General features: G+C 37.2%; 1 protein-coding gene across 1 annotated transcript in view; it reads left to right on the plus strand.

Moving 5' to 3' along the window:
- Positions 1-22,132, plus strand: part of LOC138324363 (uncharacterized) — a 120,832-nt gene that overhangs the window by 58,650 nt on the left and 40,050 nt on the right. Inside the window, 20 exon segments of the mRNA XM_069269435.1 lie at positions 209-304; positions 491-621; positions 843-1,047; positions 1,595-1,758; positions 2,247-2,487; positions 3,315-3,493; positions 4,004-4,190; positions 6,414-6,656; positions 8,755-8,928; positions 9,214-9,396; positions 10,171-10,353; positions 10,758-10,877; positions 12,574-12,639; positions 13,021-13,086; positions 13,348-13,461; positions 17,891-18,070; positions 18,285-18,485; positions 19,216-19,404; positions 19,610-19,804; positions 20,379-20,621. Coding sequence (XP_069125536.1) covers positions 209-304; positions 491-621; positions 843-1,047; positions 1,595-1,758; positions 2,247-2,487; positions 3,315-3,493; positions 4,004-4,190; positions 6,414-6,656; positions 8,755-8,928; positions 9,214-9,396; positions 10,171-10,353; positions 10,758-10,877; positions 12,574-12,639; positions 13,021-13,086; positions 13,348-13,461; positions 17,891-18,070; positions 18,285-18,485; positions 19,216-19,404; positions 19,610-19,804; positions 20,379-20,621 — 3,360 coding nt within the window.

Below are 22,132 nucleotides of genomic sequence, written 5' to 3' on the forward strand. Positions count from 1 at the left end.
ACAATGAACCTGTATCCAGAACATTACTTGGCATTACAAACCAGGTGAGCGATACAGGCCCTCTGGGCCTCTTGTTAACTAATATCTGTTGTTTTAAATGATAATATTGTTTTTAGATAATTTTCTATTGTTTGAAATATCTGCAGGAAATGTCCATTATTTGAAGGTAATTTCCATGAAGGTATGTGAATATTTTCATTGTTTGTAGATAATTTCCATTGTGCCAGTGGAGGCTGTATCAATAACCGATGGAAGTGTGATGGAGTCGATGATTGCGGGGATGGTTCAGACGAAGCTGACTGCTGTGAGTTAATGGTTTACATTGTACATTGGTATGAGAATAGATAATTGGTACATCATTACATTATCACATCCTATTCAACTTACGTTAAATCTTTTTTTTTAAGTTATTTTCTATATAAATTTAATGAAGTGATTATGTATATGCTTTATTGATCTGCAGTAGAAAACCATAACTTTTTTATTTCAGTCAGCAGATGTATGTACACATATGAAGCTTCCTCAGGAAATGTACAGACACAGAATTACCCAGGATATGCACCTGCAAGTAACTGTATGTGGACCATTATAGGGACAGAAGGATGTAATGTTTTCCTGAAGGTGAGTCTAATCTTTGTTCTACTTTATTTCTCCCTCAATGAAAATGCGACCTTTGTCTTTATGTATTTCTCCCTCAATGAGAATATGACCCGTGTCCTGTATTTTAATGCCTGGTTAACTTGACAGCCTAGCTCTGAGAGAAATAGGGTGTTCTACAATACTTCCATAATCACAACCAAAATAACTAATGATTAAACAAATCTGAATAAATTTCATTACAGTTCAATGCTTTTGATACTGAAAAGGATCGTGATGTGGTTGATATTTTGGTTGGTGGAATGACAGAGAGGACTTCTATGTACCGTGACAGTTTGTCAGGCACTGTGGTCAATGCTCAGTACCGCAGTTACAACCGTTATATGATAGTGAAATTTCGCTCTGATGGCGATCTTCAAAAGAATGGATTTGATGCTGAGTTCTCAAGCCGTAAGTAATACAACAAAGCAAGGTTTCAGTAGTGTAGAATTCCAATGGTTTCTAATAATTCACTCATCTATTAAGATTTATTTCCATCTTCTGTTGAAGACAGTTTTTTATCTCATATGCGAATAGTTTTGTTTATTGTTTTGGAATATTTTTTCTCAATTTTTCTTGAGAAACTGTATCTTGTGAATGACTTTTTGTAGGTCATCACTTTAAACATTTCAGCAGGATAGGGGTCATATAAAATTATCTTGTGTTGAGTCATTACACCTGGCATGTTTTAGAAACTAAGTAAAAGATACATGTATGCTGCTAAACCCATGATCAGTGATCAATATGATGTGAGTTTGTGCAATTTTCTCATTTTTCCCCCCATAATTTTTCAAAGTGGCTGCCATGACCTCTAATTGGTTGGTTTTATTTCCCATAAAGGCATTGCACTTGTAGCTAACAGACATTTTTTTTAGGGCTAAGAATGTACATGTTACTTCTCTCCATTACAATCCAAGTGTCTAGTTAGATCTAATATCTTATGTTGTTTTATATTCAGTTTGTGATGGCCTGCCTGAGGTAAACAATTTACAAGCAGAAAATAGTATACAATCTCTGGAGCCACCTCAGTTTCTGACAGACCAAGGCATGGCCAGACTCAGTAACACAGAGACAGTGTGGGTGATTACAGCAGCTGAGAGAAGGAAGATCATCACCATTGATGTATGTAAATTTATATCACTAATATCTGGTGTACTTAGAGATTTATCCAATAAATTGACATATGAATTGTATATGAATGTATGATGTTTTGTGTAACATAGTTAAACATATCATCAGTAAACTTTTGAACAACTCTTTATAATAATTAACAGGGATATGATTCTTCCTCTTTTCAGAAGATTTTCTCTCATTAAACAATATTAATAAGAAACAAATTATGTCAGATGTGGTCTGAAACATCATAAAATGACCTTTTTAAACACTATGGGAGTATTTCCTCTCATTTGCCGAAATATTTCTTCCCTTTACTGATAGCTAGGATCAATCAAATCCTTCATTTAATTGATTTAATAAATATAACCTGCTACACAATTGCTATAGTTTCAATGTGCTTTCAACAATTACAAAAGTGTTAAACATTGCTAACTGTATAATAATCATTAATAGATTTACTTTGTCGTATCATGTGATCATTCTTGGTTTCTCAGAGGAGAAAGATTGACCTTAGAATGGGAGATGTATTGATGATCCGTGATGGAGACTCAAGTTCAGGAAAATTGCTGGCCAAGTATACGTATGAAAACAATGATGAAATGATGGAGGACCCCGACTCTGACACTCCCACTGGTGGGCCACAATATGTGTTCTCAACTGATCATCAAATTTACATAATTCTCAGTACAAAAAACGCCGTGGAAGGCAGTGGATTCATGTTTAATTATGTTCAAGGTGAGACGATCACTCAACAAAAATAGTTCATATCGACTAGTTATACTTTGATGTTGGGTGGGGGTAATCTGGATTCAGGTATTTGTTACCCCAGACAGGGATATCAACAGTTTTACCGGTGTGAGATTTTTCTATCTCACCCTAGGGTAAAGGGGTAAAGACAAGCTGCAAGAGATCTTTGCACGTTCCCAACAATGGTATGAAGTCACGACAACAGTATCATGACGTCGCAGTAATAGTATTATAACGTCACGACAACAATGAAATGACGTCACAAAGACGGCAAAGACGCCGACTCATTGAGGTCACGTCATCCTCGCTTGAATAAGTGACACGTTTATTAGAGACACAAAGTGGTGCACGGGATAAGAGAAAAAGAATCATGCACCCTCTTTGGGGTGAGACAGGAGATCTCAACTCTCGGGTTAAGATTCTTAAGCTGTCAAACACGAGGCAAAGCCTCGTGTTTGACAACTTAAGAATCTTACCCCTCGGGTTGAGATTCTCCTGTCTCACCCCAAAGGGGGTGAAAGATTCTATTAGTCTCTGTCTGTCGACACATCAATTGACTGACTACTTCTCCTAAACTACTGGAGGAATTTCAAAGAAACTTGATGGCAATAATCCTTATACAGCATAGATGTATCGGTATGTAATTTATGTTTGAACAAGATAACTGCACCTTATTCAGAGTTATGTCCCTTTATTCAAAATGGATTAGGGGGTAATTTGGCCTGTTCTATTATGTTTTTATTAATGTTGATACATATTCTACAATAGTTGCTGAAATTCTGGTTCTTATAATGTTTCATTTACTTTATTTACAGGTTGTAATGTCCAAATCAACAAGGCATATGGAGAGATATTTTCGCCTGGTTTCTTGTATGGATTGAACTATGCTAACATGCAGACCTGTACCTGGGCCATTAGCTCTCCTGTAGCTGGGAGAGGGGTGACACTGTTTTTGGATGATACATCAGCCCTGGGCAAAGATGACTACTTGGAGGTAAATAATTAAGGTTAAATTTGTAAACATGTTGACCAAGGCTTCTGTCAAATCTTGTTACCCACGAAGTCTATGGTACCACCGATTACAATTAGCCTTGTTATTTTAAAGTCAGTGTCAGTTTAATCTTGTTATCTCAAAGTTATAATTTGTTCCACAGTCAAAGTTAAAGTCATTGGTGCCATTGTCGTACCAAGGGCAACGGTCCAATCTCCTTTAATTCCAAAGTCTGTGTTTCCTACAGGTACTATACACCTCCTTTATACCTCAAAGCCACATCACCACCAGATTTTGTTATCTTGAAGAGCTCAAGATTTGCTTTAAAAAGTGTTATACATGTATACTGCATGTATGCCAAATGTACGCATAAAAAGTCTTTAAATGCTTAGATTTGACTGGTAATATACTATATATTGTCTTGCATACATCTGCGTTATTAATTATAATTTTACATAATGATATATCAATATAGTGTGCTTTGACTGTACTGATAACTGTTTTTCTCAACAGATTTTCGTGGAAAAGAATGATGACATGGGAACAAACATCCATGATAATGTGACACAGTCAAAAGGGTTTGACAGTAGCAATCTTCCCCTGGGGACATCGATTCACTCCAATAACGGCCAGATGTTCCTAAGGTTTACAACAAACTCCATACTCTCAGGGGAAGGATTCAAGGCTAGGTTTTCTGTCGGTTAGTAGATGGTCAACATTTGTAAGCTGAACTCAAAAGATGTAGACTAGTACAGTGTTATGTAATTGTTCTCTTTTTAAGTCACTAGGGAATATATTGATATCCATGTACATCCATCATATCATGTGTCCTAGGCTCAGTTATAACGAAACAAAGACGTTAAGATCAATCAATCAATCAATCAATCCATCATATCAGGTCTTATATGCCATCCCTTCTGTCCCATCTGGAGTTTTTGTGATTGAGAGTGCATTTGGGTCTGAGATACACTTTTTGTTCTTTATTGTTAACCAACTGACATTCATTGATGATCAAAAATTGCAAAAAGAAATCTCCGCAAAAACATTTCAAACGCACGCCGATTAAAGCAAAAAAGAAATCTCCGCAAAAACATTGCAAACGCAGGCCGATTAATGCAGAACCTTATACATTTAGACTGTGAAATTAAGTCTCTTTGTTCAGCATGAATATGTGAAATTAAGTCGACATAAGCTGGTTAACAGTGGGTTCTGAATGGAAAGTTACTGACTATCCTGATACTATCCTAATTCTATAGACTATCCTAACTTGCTTCTCTTCCTGGTCACACAGATGTTTGTAAATATTTCGTGCAATGTCTCTTTAAACTCACAAGCATCTTACAAACCATTACAACAACATACATGTCAGTTTTTCTGTCAACTACGTGCAGACAGACGTTGTGTGGACTGATGGACGCATACTGTTTACCTCATTGTCTACGAGTGTCCCGATTTCAGTCCTCCATTTTATTGACAATGTCCCGTCAACTTTTCAAAAATGATCTAGATTTCGATCTCACATTAAAAATGGCGACCAAGACAGGAGATGTTAGACATGGGCCGACTTAATCCGAACCGAAAAGATAATCAGGACATGTCCAATATTTTGATTGCTACCGCTTATTTAATTTTCAACTTCATTTACCATATATTTCTTTCGACCTGGTCAGTGTGTATTTTGACACTGCCCACATATGCTTTCATTTTCCTAACATGTTTAATTGACTTCGGAGACTAGTAAACAGCTTAAAAAAAGAAAAAAAAAAGGGTTTATCGATTTGTCTGTCTATTCTCGTTCTAAAAATCCAGGAGATTTGATCGTACATACTTTTTAATCTGCGCGATATCCATGCTCCCTCTCATCTTCGCGTCTTACTCTATGTCTTCATTCTGAGAGAACTCTCAGTACAACCACATAGACATGAACATACAGTAGGATTCATTTTGTGTGTTGATAGGTTAAATGGTATATATGCGATTGACTTTACCCCACGAGCGTTTCATTTGAGAAAATATCGATTATAAAAGATGAATTAAAAATATTGTCTTTTATGATATGAATGCTGATATACATTTTGTATAAAACAATTTTGGGCTATACTGTTCATATATTTTTTTTTTATACAAATATACTTTTTTTAAAGACATTGAAGAAATATTAATAAAATTAATAATAATTTGTTGTTTATACTTATTATAGTTTACATGTATATAAACATGTATCTCATTTTAATTTTCAGCAGCTAAATAAGTAACATGCTAAACAAAAATAGTCACAAAGAAATGTACATGTCGAATGAGGTTATATTGGTTTAAAATGATTTTTTTCCATTAAATGCTAATCGCTGGTTGTTTCTATAAGTTTGTTGGTTTTTGTCTGTGAATGCTCTGTCAACAGCAAAATTAATATATTGAAAATTATTGACGATAATTAAAAACTTACTAAGATTATATCTTTCTTGACTATTTCCTTATTTCCTTCAAAGTATTCAACATTGCTATTCAATTGTTAAAATGTTATGATTTGTCTTAAAATTGAAATATACCATGCATTGAAAGCATTTTGTGTAATATCGTATTTTCAATAACTGCACAAATACCTTAATATTAGAGTTCGTTTCTTACATCTTTGATACAGTTATGAATGTTGAAAACACTGAAGAAACAGCAAAACTCATAATTTTAACCATAAAAACACTGTTATTAAGTTCATTTCATGAAATAAACATAAAAGTCTTAATAAAAATCCTGTGAAAATATTCGCTCGCTCCATTTTTTTTCGCTTTCAATATAATTTTAAGGTTAAAAAAAAATTTGCTACCTCGCTCCTATTTTAAGATTCAAAAATCCGATGAACAGATCAAATTGGAATCCTAAAACCTGTTTTAAACTCCTAAAATATATCTCTATTTATTATCCACAGACTGTCCTAACCCCAACTTTAACGACAACTACACATCACTGTCTGGATCCAGGAATTGGCGGTATAGGGATGTAGAGGAGGTTAGCTGTAAGACTGGTAACACATTCGCTGACCAACAGTTCCAGGTCATGACCTCCCCGATATCTATGACGTGTCAGTTTACTGGATCGGAGTACAGGGAGTCAACGTGTTTTATGAGTACATTGGACATTAATTTTATAATAAATATACCTCATTGTCAACGTAAGTTTATACAAAAATGTCACATTGGTCATGTAATTTTATATAAAAGTATACCTCATTGTCAACGTAAGTTTATACAAAAATGTCACATTGGTCATGTAATGTTATATAAAAGTATACCTCATTGTCAACGTAGGTTTATACAAAAATGTCATATTGGTCATGTAATGTCATATAAAAGTATACCTCATTGTCAACGAAGTTTATACAAAAATCATATTGGTCATTATAATGTCATTAACTCATTGTCAAAGTTTATACAAAATGCCAAAAATCCATATTGGTCATGTAATGCTGTATAAAAGTATACTTCATTGTCAACATAGATTTATACAGAAATGCCATATTTGGTCATGTAATGTGTATTATATGACTCTTTTATGTGGATATGAAGGATAGGGATAGTCTACCCGAGGGTCACAAAATGTGGTAAAACCCATGGCTTGCAGAGGGTTTTACAACATTTTGTGATCCCAAGGGTAGAATATCCCTATCCTTTGTATCCATGTATGAAAGAGTAATTTTCTCTCATACGTCGGCATTTTATTGCAATGTTACTACTATGATTTTCCACCGTTTTGAAATAGATTTGAAAAAAAACAAAAACAAAACAACGTGACTGCAAGCCAATTCTCCAAACATGAAAATTGCGTGATATTTTCAAACCAGTTCCCGTTGTTTGTATCTTTTAAGGAAATACAGCCTAGTTTGTGAAAAAAAAGGTTGAAATTGTACCTAGAAAATAGTTATTTTGTTGACGCTGTGACATCATGAGGCTTTATTGCATGGGTAGCCATGCAATACAGCCTCAGGCAACATGAGTGTATTGCCCTATATCAGCCAATATTACACATGTACAATGTAGGTATGAGAAAAAAAGTATACCTCATTGTAAACTTAAAGGGACATCAACCTAAAATAAGTTGTTCTGTATGCTAAGATATGGTTTTCAGATGTTTATTGAATATTTTATTACAATGATTGGTTATCTAAAACGACAGGAAAACGTGGGGAATACCTACCCCAAAAATGATAAAAATAGACTGTCATATTCTATTTTTGGAACACAAAACAAAAGCTGGTCGAAAACAAGGTTATAATGAAAAACAAACTTGCTGACACGACAAGGAATATTAGTTTTCCACATTTTAAGATAATTTTTAATTTACGATTGTTGACATATGAAGTATAAGCCATATTTGTTAATATCCGTAATAAAGCATCTTGTGTTTAGTGTAAGAATGATAAGTCAAAAGTCAAACGAGACTTTTCATTCGACAGGGCACCCCTAGGGAAGTTCTTGACCGAATTGCACATATGTACATCATGCAAGTATAAAGTGGGAAGTTGTTCCTGTCTCTTACATTGCAGTGATCCATTTATATTTACCTTCCCCAAACGCGCATGTTACCGACTCTTGTCGTAATCCGTTTTCTATCGGAATTCGTTTGTGTTCGCTTCACCCACCTTTTTGACCCACCACTTTGTTTACGTTCATTAAATGTGTGCAGTGCATTGTGGGAGGTCACTAAAGTTCAACACTACTATTTTTATCATGCTGCAGTCTGCAAAATTCCACCGGGCCAGTTCAAAATACAGAAAGATGGAATTTCCATTATAATTATATTATTTGACACATTTGCACAATAACTGCTTAGTTAGGTATCTGACACATCTTAAATATGTATTTTACGCAAATTTACATGGTTTATTTAGGTTCATGTCCCTTTAAGTTTATACAAAAATGCCTCATTACTCATGTAATTTCCTATAAAAGTATGCCTCACTCTCAGTGTTAGTTCATGGTTAAACATATCTCATTGAATACAGTTGATTTTGATTCGTCAAATTACTGGTATTATCAAAATAATCACATTAAACTCATTTATGAGAAATTTTTGTTTACGAAAATTAGTAACGTTTTTTCAGTTATGCAGTAGATTTGTTCCTGAAATGAGTTTCATAATTTGAGAATTTGACTTTATCCAACACATAAACTTTGTCACTTTTACAACTTGTCTTATGTAATGATTGTTACGTATGTTGAAATAAGATTTGTTCTCAAAGACCTGATTATTATTTTCATGTGTTGCTGTAGCTATCTATTGTGGAATGCCAAATGCCATCCCTAATGGATACGTGGCCATGAGTAATGGAGTAACACATAGCTCCTATGCCACCTACGAGTGTTATCCTGGCTTCACCCTCATGGGTAATGAGAATGTCACCTGTACTTCATCAGGCCAATGGACAGTATCTCCATCCTGTCAAGGTAACATCCTAAGCTTATCTCTCACAGAGTGCAGAGCATATGGAATCACCCTAGCATCACCATTAGCATCTGATTTTATATTTGTAAATGTTTTTGTGCAAGTGTTAAAATATTTAAAATCTGGCATTGATTTTTGCATCTATATATAGGATTATATGTGTTGTCTTGGTCATGGGTAATCAGTAAGAAAAAGAAGGATTTTGATGATGGTCAAGGTATATCTTATGTTTAGCCAAGAATGTCAGATATGTTTTTCTTTCTAATGCCAATGTTTTATGTCTCCAGGTGCTGTCTGTCCTCCAAGAACAAATATTGCATTTGGAACAGCAAACGTGACCAAGGGCGTAGATCGCCAGTATGGAGCCATTGTCAATTATGAATGTGATCCCGGATACGAGATTGTAGGGACGCCTATCATCATCTGTCAGTCCAATAGTCAATGGTCCGGCCCTGTCCCTACCTGTACAAGTAAGATTCTGTAATCTGTCAGTCTAACAGTCAATGGTCAGGACAGTCTATGGTCTGGTCCTGTCCCTACCTATACAAGTAAGTTTCTGTAATCTGTCAGTCTAACAGTCAATGGTCCGGCCCTGTCCCTGCATGTACAAGTAAGTTTCTGTAATCTGTCAGTCCAACAGTCAATGGTCTGGTCCTGTCACTACCTGTACAAGTAAGTTTCTGTAATCTGTTAGTCCAATAGTCAATGGTCCGGCCTTGTCACTACCTGTACAAGTAAGTTTCTGTAATCTGTCAGACCAATAGTCACTAGTCCGACCCTGTAATCTGTCTGTCCAACAGTCAGTGGTCCAACCATGTTCCTACCTGTAAAAATAAGATTCTGTCTTGGAGTTCATAATATCATGCTCCTGAATTTGAATTTATAGAAATTTGTATTGATTGAATACTTTTGACACATATAATGATGACAATTTATAAGTAGCTATTACAAAAACACTGTAAACCTAATTGTTTTTGCAGCAACTTGATTTCACATTTTCATTACCAACAACATTTTCCTGACGATTTTCACGTCGCCTTTAAAAAATATATGAAAATAAATTGTACACAAAATATATCAAAAAGCTGGTTCACATTGATATAATAGGAAGTTTATATCATTACATGATAGTTGCTATGTTTACATACTGGTCGTTTTATTTACCTAACTAATTATAAAGTTTAGAAACGTTTAGGAAAGTAATATTTTCACTGATGGTTCGTTTAACCTGATATCTGTTGTAGAACTGTCCTGCATGGCTCCAGAGGTAAGGAACTCTTGGGTCACTACTTTGGATACTAGACAGGTTGGAAATTCATTGACAGTAAATTGCATACCTGGGTATGCATTTGCAGATGGCACCTCGCAGAAGACAATAACATGTTCACCCAGCCTTTCTTTTAGTCCAGATATTGGGAACTGTTTGAGTAAGTAAACTTATGATTGTACTTACAAGTGATTAAAGGTAGCTACCAGTACATGTCTATTGATGGCTCACGGCCACTTAAGAGTAAGCAATAGCTAACGCTGTCAATCAGGCACTCATGTTCAACCCGAAAAACTCTTAAGTTGTTGAGGTAAGAATTTTGAATGCTGTTGACTGCATATGTACAGTAGCCTGTTAGTTTCTTCTTATTGTTTTTAAATTTGTATGACATGTGTATGGTGCAACCAAAAATGAAATTGTCTTGTACATCCTGTGTCCCCCGCCACCCCCCCCCCCCCCCTGCCTTTAAATTTTGCCAAACTGTCATAGAAGACAGAGTTTAAATAATTAATAACAAATATTTCTAGTTTTCAGAAATTTGTATTTTATTTTAACATTTTGTAGATATTGATGAATGTACTGGGAACCATGGTTGTGCTCAGAAGTGCGTGGACAATGAAGGAAGCTATACTTGTGCATGTAATGAGGGATACAAACTGGACACTAATGGCTTCACCTGCTCAGGTAAATCACTTATATACTGCAGAACAGGTCTGTGCTTTGTCTGAGGGTGGCATTTGGTAGGGATCATAATAGGCTTTCTGACATTGATGCAAATGTTTAAAGCAAAACACTTCTGTGGAAAAAGTTTGATGAACCTATAGAGATTCATAGACAGTCTTTTCAATAATGTTGATTAGAAATTCATAGACATTCTTTTCAATAATGTTGACTAGAGATTCATAGACAGTTTTTTCAATAATGTTACTAGAGATTTATAGACAGTCTTTTCAATAATATTGACTGTTTGACTTTTGTTTTCAGATATAATGTATGTGATATAGACATTGATTTAAGACATGTTGACGTTTTTTTTCCAGACATTAATGAGTGTGATATAGACAATGATCTGAGACATATTGACGTTTGTTTTCAGACATTAATAAGTGTGATATAGACAATGATCTAAGACATATTGACTTTTGTTTTCAGACATTAATAAGTGTGATATAGACAATGATCTAAGACATGTTGACTTTTGTTTTCAGACATTAATGAGTGTGATATAGACAATGATCTGAGACATATTGACGTTTGTTTTCAGACATTAATAAGTGTGACATAGACAATGATCTAAGACATATTGACTTTTGTTTTCAGACATTAGAGTGTGACATAGACAATGATCTGAGACATATTGACTTTTGTTTTCAGACATTGAGGAGTGTGACATAGACAATGATCTAAGACATATTGACTTTTGTTTTCAGACATTGACGAGTGTGACATAGACAATGATCTGAGACATATTGACGTTTGTTTTCAGACATTAATAAGTGTGACATAGACAATGATCTAAGACATGTTGACTTTTGTTTTCAGACATTGACGAGTGTGACATAGACAATGATCTGAGACATATTGACTTTTGTTTTCAGACATTAATAAGTGTGACATAGACAATGATCTAAGACATGTTGACTTTTGTTTTCAGACATTGACGAGTGTGACATAGACAATGATCTGAGACATATTGACTTTTGTTTTCAGACATTAATAAGTGTGACATAGACAATGATCTAAGACATGTTGACTTTTGTTTTCAGACATTGACGAGTGTGACATAGACAATGATCTGAGACGTAATGACTTTTGTTTTCAGACATTGACGAGTGTGACATAGACTGATCTAAGACATGTTGACTTTTGTTTTCAGACATTGACGAGTGTGACATAGACAATGATCTGAGACATATTGACTTTTGTTTTCAGACATTGACGAGTGTGACATAGACAATGATCTGAGACATATTGACGTTTGTTTTCAGACATTAATAAGTGTGACATAGACAATGATCTAAGACATGTTGACTTTTGTTTTCAGACATTGACGAGTGTGACATAGACAATGATCTGAGACATATTGACTTTTGTTTTCAGACATTGACGAGTGTGACATAGACAACGATCTGAGACATATTGACTTTTGTTTTCAGACATTGACGAGTGTGACATAGACAATGATCTGAGACATATTGACTTTTGTTTTCAGACATTGACGAGTGTGACATAGACAATGATCTAAGACATATTGACTTTTGTTTTCAGACATTGACGAGTGTGACATAGACAATGATCTGAGACATATTGACTTTTGTTTTCAGACATTGACGAGTGTGACATAGACAATGATCTAAGACATATTGACTTTTGTTTTCAGACATTAACGAGTGTGACATAGACAATGATCTAAGACATGTTGACTTTTGTTTTCAGACATTGACGAGTGTGACATAGACAATGATCTGAGACATATTGACTTTTGTTTTCAGACATTGAGGAGTGTGTGACATAGACAATGATCTAAGACATATTGACTTTTGTTTTCAGACATTTTAAGTGTGACATAGACAAAGATCTAAGACATGTTGACTTTTGTTTTCAGACATTAACGAGTGTGACATAGACAATGATCTAAGACATATTGACTTTTGTTTTCAGACATTGACGAGTGTGACATAGACAACGATCTGAGACATATCGACTTTTTTTTTTCAGACATTGACGAGTGTGACATAGACTGATCTGAGACATAAGACTTTTGTTTTCAGACATTGACGAGTGTGACATAGACAATGATCTGAGACATAATGACTTTTGTTTTCAGACATTGACGAGTGTGACATAGACAATGATCTGAGACATATTGACTTTTGTTTTCAGACATTGACGAGTGTGACATAGACAATGATCTGAGACATATTGACTTTTTTGTTTTCAGACATTTTGTGACATAGACAAGATCATTAATGAGTGTTTTCAGACATTGACATAGTGTGACATAGACAATGATCTGAGACATATTGACTTTTGTTTTCAGACATTGACGAGTGTGACATAGACAACAATCTGAGACATATTGACTTTTGTTTTCAGACATTGACGAGTGTGTGACATAGACAATGATCTGAGACATATCGACTTTTGTTTTCAGACATTAACGAGTGTGACATAGACAATGATCTAGCCAGTGACGAATTGCAGGTGGCTCGACTTTTGTTTTCAGACATTGACGAGAGTGTGATATGTATTGATCTCAGTAGATGGGGTGTGTGACTACGTTTCCCAGGAGACACTTACGACCTGTGACCATAACACCTTACATTTAACACCACCACAACCACACCTGTGTCTGTAAGCTTCACCTGTAACACCACACCTGTGTCTGTAAGTTTTACCTGTAACACCACCACAACCACACCTGTGTCTGTAAGACTTCACCTGTAACACCACACCTGTGTCTGTAAGTTTTACCTTAACACCACCACAACCACACCTGTGTCTGTAAGTCTTCACCTGTAAACACCACACCTGTGTCTGTAAGTTTTACCTGTAACACCACCACAACCACACCTGTGTCTGTAAGCTTTACCTGTAACCTGAAACTGTAACCACCACAACCACTGTGTCTGTAAGTTTTACCTGTAACAAAAACACCACCTGTAACACTTCACCACAACCACACCTGTGTCTGTAAGTTTTACCTGTAACACTTCCACAACCACACCTGTGTCTGTAAGTTTTACCTGTAACACTACCACATCACCACACCTGTGTCTGTAAGTTATTTTACCTGAAACACACACAACCACACCTGTGTCTGTAAGTTTTACCTGTAACACCTTCCACAACCACACCTGTGTCTGTAAGTTTTACCTGTAACACCACCACAACCACACCTGTGTCTGTAAGTTTTACCTGTAAACACCACCACAACCACACCTGTGTCTGTAAGTTTTACCTGTAACACCACCACAACCACACCTGTGTCTGTAAGTTTTTACCTGTAAACAACCACCACAACCCACCTGTGTCTGTAAGTTTTACTGTAACACCACACCCACACCTGTGTCTGTAAGTTTTACCTGTAACACCACCACAACCACACCTGTGTCTGTAAGCTTTACCTGTACACCACCAACAACCACACCTGTGTCTGTAAGTTTTACCTGTAACACCACCACAACCACACCTGTGTCTGTAAGTTTTACCTGTAACAACCAAAACCACACCTGTGTCTGTAAGTTTTACCTGTAACACCACCACAACCACACCTGTGTCTGTAAGTATTACCTGAAACACTTCCACAACCACACCTGTGTCTGTAAGTATTACCTGAAACACTTCCACAACCACACCTGTGTCTGTAAGTTTTACCTGTAACACTACCACAACAACACCTTGTCTGTATGTTTTTCCTGTAACACCACACCTGTGTCTGTAAGTTTTACCTGTAACACCAACCACAACCACACCTGTGTCTGTAAGTTTACCTGTAACACCACACAAACACACCTGTGTCTGTAAGTTTACCTGTAACACACTACCACCAACCACACCTGTGTCTGTAAGTTTTACCTGTAACACCACCACAACCACACCTGTGTCTGTAAGTTTTACCTGTAACACCACCACAACCACACCTGTGTCTGTAAGTTTTACCTGTAACACCACCACAACCACACCTGTGTCTGTAAGTTTTACCTGTAACACCACCACAACCACACCTGTGTCTGTAAGTTTTACCTGTAACACCACACCTGTGTCTGTAAGTTTTACCTGTAACACCACCACAACCACACCTGTGTCTGTAAGCTTTACCTGTAACACCACCACAACCACACCTGTGTCTGTAAGTTTTACCTGTAACACCACAACCACACCTGTGTCTGTAAGCTTTTACCTTGTAACACACCACAACCACACCTGTGTCTGTAAGTTTTACTGTACACCACACCTGTTTAAGTTTTACCTGTAACACCACCACAACCACACCTGTGTCTGTAAGTTTTACCTGTAACACCACCACAACCACACCTGTGTCTGTAAGTTTTACCTGTAACACCACCACAACCACACCTGTGTCTGTAAGTTTTACCTGTAACACCACCACAACCACACCTGTGTCTGTTTACCTGTAACACCACACCTGTGTCTGTAAGTTTACCTGTAACACCACCACAACCACACCTGTGTACCTGTAAGTTTTACCTGTAACACCACACAACCACACCTGTGTCTGTAAGTTTTACCTGTAACACCACCACAACCACACCTGTGTCTGTAAGTTTTACCTGTAACACACACAAACAACACCACACCTGTGTCTGTAAGTTTTACCTGTAACACACCACAACCACACCTGTGTCTGTAAGTTTTACCTGTAACACCACCACAACCACACCTGTGTCTGTAAGTTTTACCTGTAACACCACCACAACCACACCTGTGTCTGTAAGTTTTACCTGTAACACCACCACAACCACACCTGTGTCTGTAAGTTTTACCTGTAACAACCACAACCACACCTGTGTCTGTAAGTTTTACCTGTAACACCACCACAACCACACCTGTGTCTGTAAGTTTTACCTGTAACACCACCACAACCACACCTGTGTCTGTAAGTTTTACCTGTAACACCACCACAACCACACCTGTGTCTGTAAGTTTTACCTGTAACACCACCACAACCACACCTGTGTCTGTAAGTTTTACCTGTAACACCACCACAACCACACCTGTGTCTGTAAGTTTTACCTGTAACACCACCACAACCACACCTGTGTCTGTAAGCTTTACCTGTACACACCACACCTGTGTCTGTAAGTTTTACCTGTAACACCACCACAACCAACTGTGTCTGTAAGTTTTACCTGAATAACACCACCACAACCACACCTGTAAGTTTTACCTGTAACACCACCACAACCACACCTGTGTCTGTAAGCTTTACCTGTAACACCACCACAACCACACCTGTGTCTGTAAGTTTTACCTGTAACATCACCACAACCACACCTGTGTCTGTAAGTTTTACCTGTAACACACACCTGTGTCTGTAAGTTTACTGTAACACCACCACACACCTGTGTCTGTAACTTGTCTGTAGTTTTACCTGTAACACCACCACAACCACACCTGTGTCTGTAAGTTTACCTGAAACACTCCACAACCACACCTGTGTCTGTAAGTATTACTGAAACCTTCCACAACCACACCTGTGTCTGTAAGTTTTACCTGTAACACCACCACAACCACACCTGTGTCTGTAAGTTTTACCTGTAACACCACACCACACCTGTGTCTGTAAGTTTTACATTTAACACCACCACAACCACACCTTGTCTGTAAGTTTACCTGTAAACACACACACCTGTGTCTGTAAGTTTTACCTGTAACACCACCACAACCACTACCTGTGTCTGTAAGTTTTACCTGTAACACCACCACAACCACCCCCTGTCTGTAAGTTTTACCTGTAACACCACCACAACCACACCTGTGTCTGTAAGTATTACCTGAAACACTTCCACAACCACACCTGTGTCTGTAAGTATTACCTGAAACACTTCCACAACCACACCTGTGTCTGTAAGCTTTTACTTGTAACACTATCACAACAACACCTTGTCTGTAAGTTTTACCTGTAAGTTTTACCTGTAACACCACCACAACCACACCTGTGTCTGTAAGCTTTACCTGTAACACCACCACAACCACACCTGTGTCTGTAAGTTTTACCTGTAACACCACCACAACCACACCTTGTCTGTAAGTTTTACCTGTAACACCACACCTGTGTCTGTAAGTTTTACCTGTAACACTATCACAACAACACCTTGTCTGTAAGTTTAACCTGTAACACCACCAAAACCACACCTGTGTCTGTAAGCTTTACCTGTAACACCACCACAACCACACCTGTGTCTGTAAGTTTTACCTGTAACATCACCACACCTGTGTCTGTAAGTTTTACCTGTAACATCACCACAACCACACCTGTGTCTGTAATTTTTACCTGTAACACCACCACAACCACACCTGTGTCTGTGAGCTTTTACCTGTAAAGACAGGTATGTTACATCAAACTAACAGCTAAGGACTATAAATAATGTTTTAACTAAACCAATTACTGTAATTTCCTGCATATTGCCCATGGGCTATACAATTTTTTACATAAGCAGATGTCAAGTGTGGGCTATCTGCCTATGTGGGCTATCTGTCAATTGCATTACCGGATTTGAATAAAATGCGGGCTTTACGGTATCCTGTGTTTCAAAATGTATCAATGAAAGTATGAAAATGAAAATTGACAGCTGGTGAAATACTGTATTTTCGATGACAACAACTCAAGGGATTATATTCGAATTTTATTGGTCAATACTACGATCGATTACACACGACCTGTATAGGCTTATTACTGTACAACATGTACATGTATAGAGTGGGCCGTATACTTACCTGTATTCTCAATAGGTAATTCAACATATAGCCTGCGTGCAATCTGCTGGTGCGGGTTATCTGGGATTTATTTTACAAAATCATCAAAAATACCTGATTTTGCTTACCGCGGGCTGTACGGCAGTGCGGGTAATACGCAGGAAATTACGGTGTATGAAACAATTAGTGGTACATAATTTGAAGTGATAGTTACACAAGATAAATTTCATTCTCTACTTTAATATTACTGCTTTCAGTAAGGGCCTGCGATGCTCCTTCTGCTGTGGATAACGGTCAGCTGATGACCCGCCGGACAATTCACCATTTCGGAGACAAGATTACCTATTTCTGTAATCTTGGCTATGAGATCAGCGGAACAGCTGAGCTGACCTGTACTTCCTCTGGACAATGGTCAGATAATGTTCCTACTTGTAATGGTAAGAGGCTCCCCATTCTCTTTATAGAATTAAAGTATTGCGTAATTAGCTGCCTATAGCTGTCCTATAGCATAATTTGAAGTATTCTTTCATTGACCACAGCCTTTGTAATAATTTGCAGTATTGTTTCGGTGGCTACATGTCCTTTGTAATAATTTGAAGTATTGTTTCAGTGACCATATGCCCTTTGTAATAATTTGAAGCATTGTTTCAGTGGCTACATGCCCTCCTGCTAACTTGGCTGGTGTTGTAAACATGCCCAGTATTAACAGTTCTAGCCAGATGAACTATGAGGAGGTGCTTTCGATGACATGCTCTTCAAATCTTCCCAGTAGTTATACGTCGTCCCGACAATGTTTGTATGACTTCACCAACAATCGCTACTCACTAATTGGTGCTCCATATGAATGTCCAGGTAAGTTGGCATTCTTTATATGTGATAAATATCAGAATTTCTTTCATACCTACGGGTGCAATACTGGCTGATCTAGGGCAATACACTCATGTCGCATGAGGCTGTATTGCATGGCTACCCATGCAATAAAGGTAGCCATGCAATAAAGCCTTGTGACGTCACGGCGTCAACAAAATTTCTATTTCCTCAGTAAAATTTTAACGCTTTTTTCACAAATTTGACTGTTTTTACTATAAAAGATGCAAACAACGGAATTTGTGTTGAAAATATCAAGTAATTTTTCATGTATGGAAATTAACTTTCAGTCGGGGATTTCTTCAAATTTATTTCAAAATGGCTGAATATTATAGTTGTAAAATTGCAATAAAACGTCGAGGTATGAAAGAAAAATACTCTGTCATAAGTGGATATGAAGGATAGGGATATTCTACCCGAGGGTCACAAAATAGCGGAGGGTTTTGCAACATTTTGTGATCCTGAGGGTAGAATATCCCTATCCTTCATATCCACATATGAAAGAGTCTTATAATATTACCTTATATGGTGTTGTTGATAGTAATAGTATGTTATTGTTTAGAGCAATTAAGGTTTGTGGTGTCAGTTATAAAGCATGTTTAAATAGCAGAAATTTAGAGTAGTATATACTGGTATAGTTTACACAGGGCTTTACATTTTTAGTTTTCAATAATAAACAAATAGTAAATGATATTAAAGATTTTGTTGTTTACAGTGATAGACTGTGGTACTCCAGCCCAAGTGGCTGGCTCTAACTATGTGGTGGGGAGCACTGTGTATGGGAGTTCCTTCCCCTTCACCTGCTCACCTCTTCAGGTCCTAGACGGCCTTAGTCAGAATGGAGACACAACTGTTAGATGTCAGGCTGACGGCAAGTGGGACTTTGGCAGTCTTCAGTGTGTCGGTAAGTTCGCTCAATTATCTCAATTTATAAAAAGAAATTCTTTATACAGTTTTTCACTGATATTATAAACATCTTCAGCTTTTGTCAGAAATATACATCATGAAATATATGTATAAATCAATATTTCTGTACATTGAATTTTAAACTTTAGCACCTGACTATGACTTAATTACCTGTAAATGGAAGTATCATTTGAATTCACCAGGCCAAACCTGTGATGATCCGGGTAGCATATCTGGTGCGATACAGAATTCGGCCAGCTACCAGGAGAATGCTGAAGTGACATTCAGCTGTATACGTGCGGGTTACAACCTGACCAAATCTCAGAGCATTACATGTGTGTTGAGTCCGGACGGGAATAGTCTCCAGTGGAACGATCCAGTACTACCTAAATGTGTTGGTAAGTAGTCCCATGTACAGTGGTCTATAATACATCTTTATTGTGAAAGTATTTCATTCTAATTTCTTATTTATCAATATAACATGTCAGGACCCTAGAAATCTGATATGGGGTTATTAGATTTTCCGCTTGGGAGAGGGGGGATCCTCAAGGTTGGGTATTACATATTACTTGTTCATCTGCTAAAGCAAAAAATACAATTATGGCAATTTGAAATAATACACATTTCAGTCAAATTTGCACAAACATTTGATTGCTGTTGGTAGTAAGTGTGATTGTTGTAGCATAAATTTACTCACATGGGTTGAGAGTTTGATATTTATATTCATACTTCAGTACTGAATGACTGACAATTCCAAAAATGTCAAAATCTCTTGATTTTTGAAACATTAACCTTTAAGGCCATGGCCTATTGTTAAGAACACTAGAAAAGATAGTAACTGTTTTTCTTGTTATAATAAAAAAGTATTGGTTGAAGACGATTGACCTTTTTACTGCAAAAGTGAATATTCTTTTGTTCAAGTGTGATTCTGTGTAGCCAACATATTTCAGACCACTCTAATTTGCATTTCAGACTCCATGAAGCCCCAGAAAATATTCTGCCAATCTGTGCAGAGTGTTGATCCCTACACTAGACTGTCTCTGAACCAGCCACAATTTTCAGACAACACCGGTCTACCTTCTGTCACCATTAATCCTGCCAATGGCAACACCACCCTCGTCTTAACCAGTTTTGAAGGCTCCCAGAGTATCATCTATACTGCTTCAGATTTTGCTGGAAATACAGAAACCTGTGAGATTACTTTGTCAGTAAATGGTAAGTACAGAAACTTGTGACATCATTAGGCACAGAAACTTGTGACATCATTAGGCACAGAAATCTGTGACATCATTAGGTACAGAAACCTGTGATATCATTAGGCTCAGAAACCTGTGACATCATTAGGCACAGAAACCTGTGATATCATTAGGCGCAGAAACCTGTGACATCATTAGGCACAGAAACTTATGACATCAGTAGGCACAGAAATTTGTGACATTATTAGGCACAGAAACCTGTGACACCATTAGGCACAGAAACCTGTGACATCATTAGGCACAGAAATCTGTGACATCATTAGGCACAGAAACGTATGACATCATTAGGCACAGAAACTTGTGACATCATAAGGCACAGAAACTTGTGACATCATAAGGCACAGAAACGTGTGACACCATTAGGCACAGAAACTTGTGACATCATAAGGCACAGAAACGTGTGACACCATTAGGCACAGAAACTTGTGACATCATAAGGCACAGAAACGTGTGACACCATTAGGCACAGAAACTTGTGACATCATAAGGCACAGAAACGTGTGACACCATTAGGCACAGAAACTTATGACATCATTAGGCACAGAAATTTAAGACATAACTAGGCACAGAGACATGTGATTACATTGGGGTCTGTGTCCTGTGACATCACTAGGCACAGACACCTGTGACATCACTATTTAATCATTGATGTTTTGCAAACATATCTCTGTAGAAATGATTCCTTTTGTTAATATACCACAACCCTGACTGTAATAAAGCTGATCACTCAGAAACCCTCATTCTGGTCACCAGAGTAAATCAGGCTTTATGACAACCCTTTCTAATTAGTCCTCTGGTATCACTGTAGGACAGTGTGTATATTGGACTGTTTGGTAAGTCACCAAGACCTTTATCTCAAGGTCAAGACACTATCACTTAGTAACAGGACAGTGTGTATACTGGATTGTTTGGTAAGTCACCATGACCTTTATCTCAAGGTCAAGACACTATCACTACAGGACAGTGTGTATACTGGATTGTTTGGTAAGTCACCATGACCTTTATCTCAAGGTCAAGACACTATCACTAAAGGACAGTGTGTATACTGGATTGTTTGGTAAGTCACCATGACCTTTATCTCAAGGTCAAGACAATATCACTACAGGACAGTGTGTATACTGGATGGTTTGGTAAGTCACCATGACCTTTATCTCAAGGTCAAGACAATATCACTACAGGACAGTGTGTATACTGGATTGTTTGGTAAGTCACCATGACCTTTATCTCAAGGTCAAGACAATATCACTACAGGACAGTGTGTATACTGGATGGTTTGGTAAGTCACCATGACCTTTATCTCAAGGTCAAGACAATATCACTACAGGACAGTGTGTATACTGGATGGTTTGGTAAGTCACCATGACCTTTATCTCAAGGTCAAGACAATATCACTACAGGACAGTGTGTATACTGGATTGTTTGGTAAGTCACCATGACCTTTATCTCAAGGTCAAGACAATATCACTACAG

Source organism: Argopecten irradians, chromosome 5, assembly GCF_041381155.1.
Source record: "Argopecten irradians isolate NY chromosome 5, Ai_NY, whole genome shotgun sequence".
NCBI lineage: Eukaryota > Metazoa > Mollusca > Bivalvia > Pectinida > Pectinidae > Argopecten > Argopecten irradians.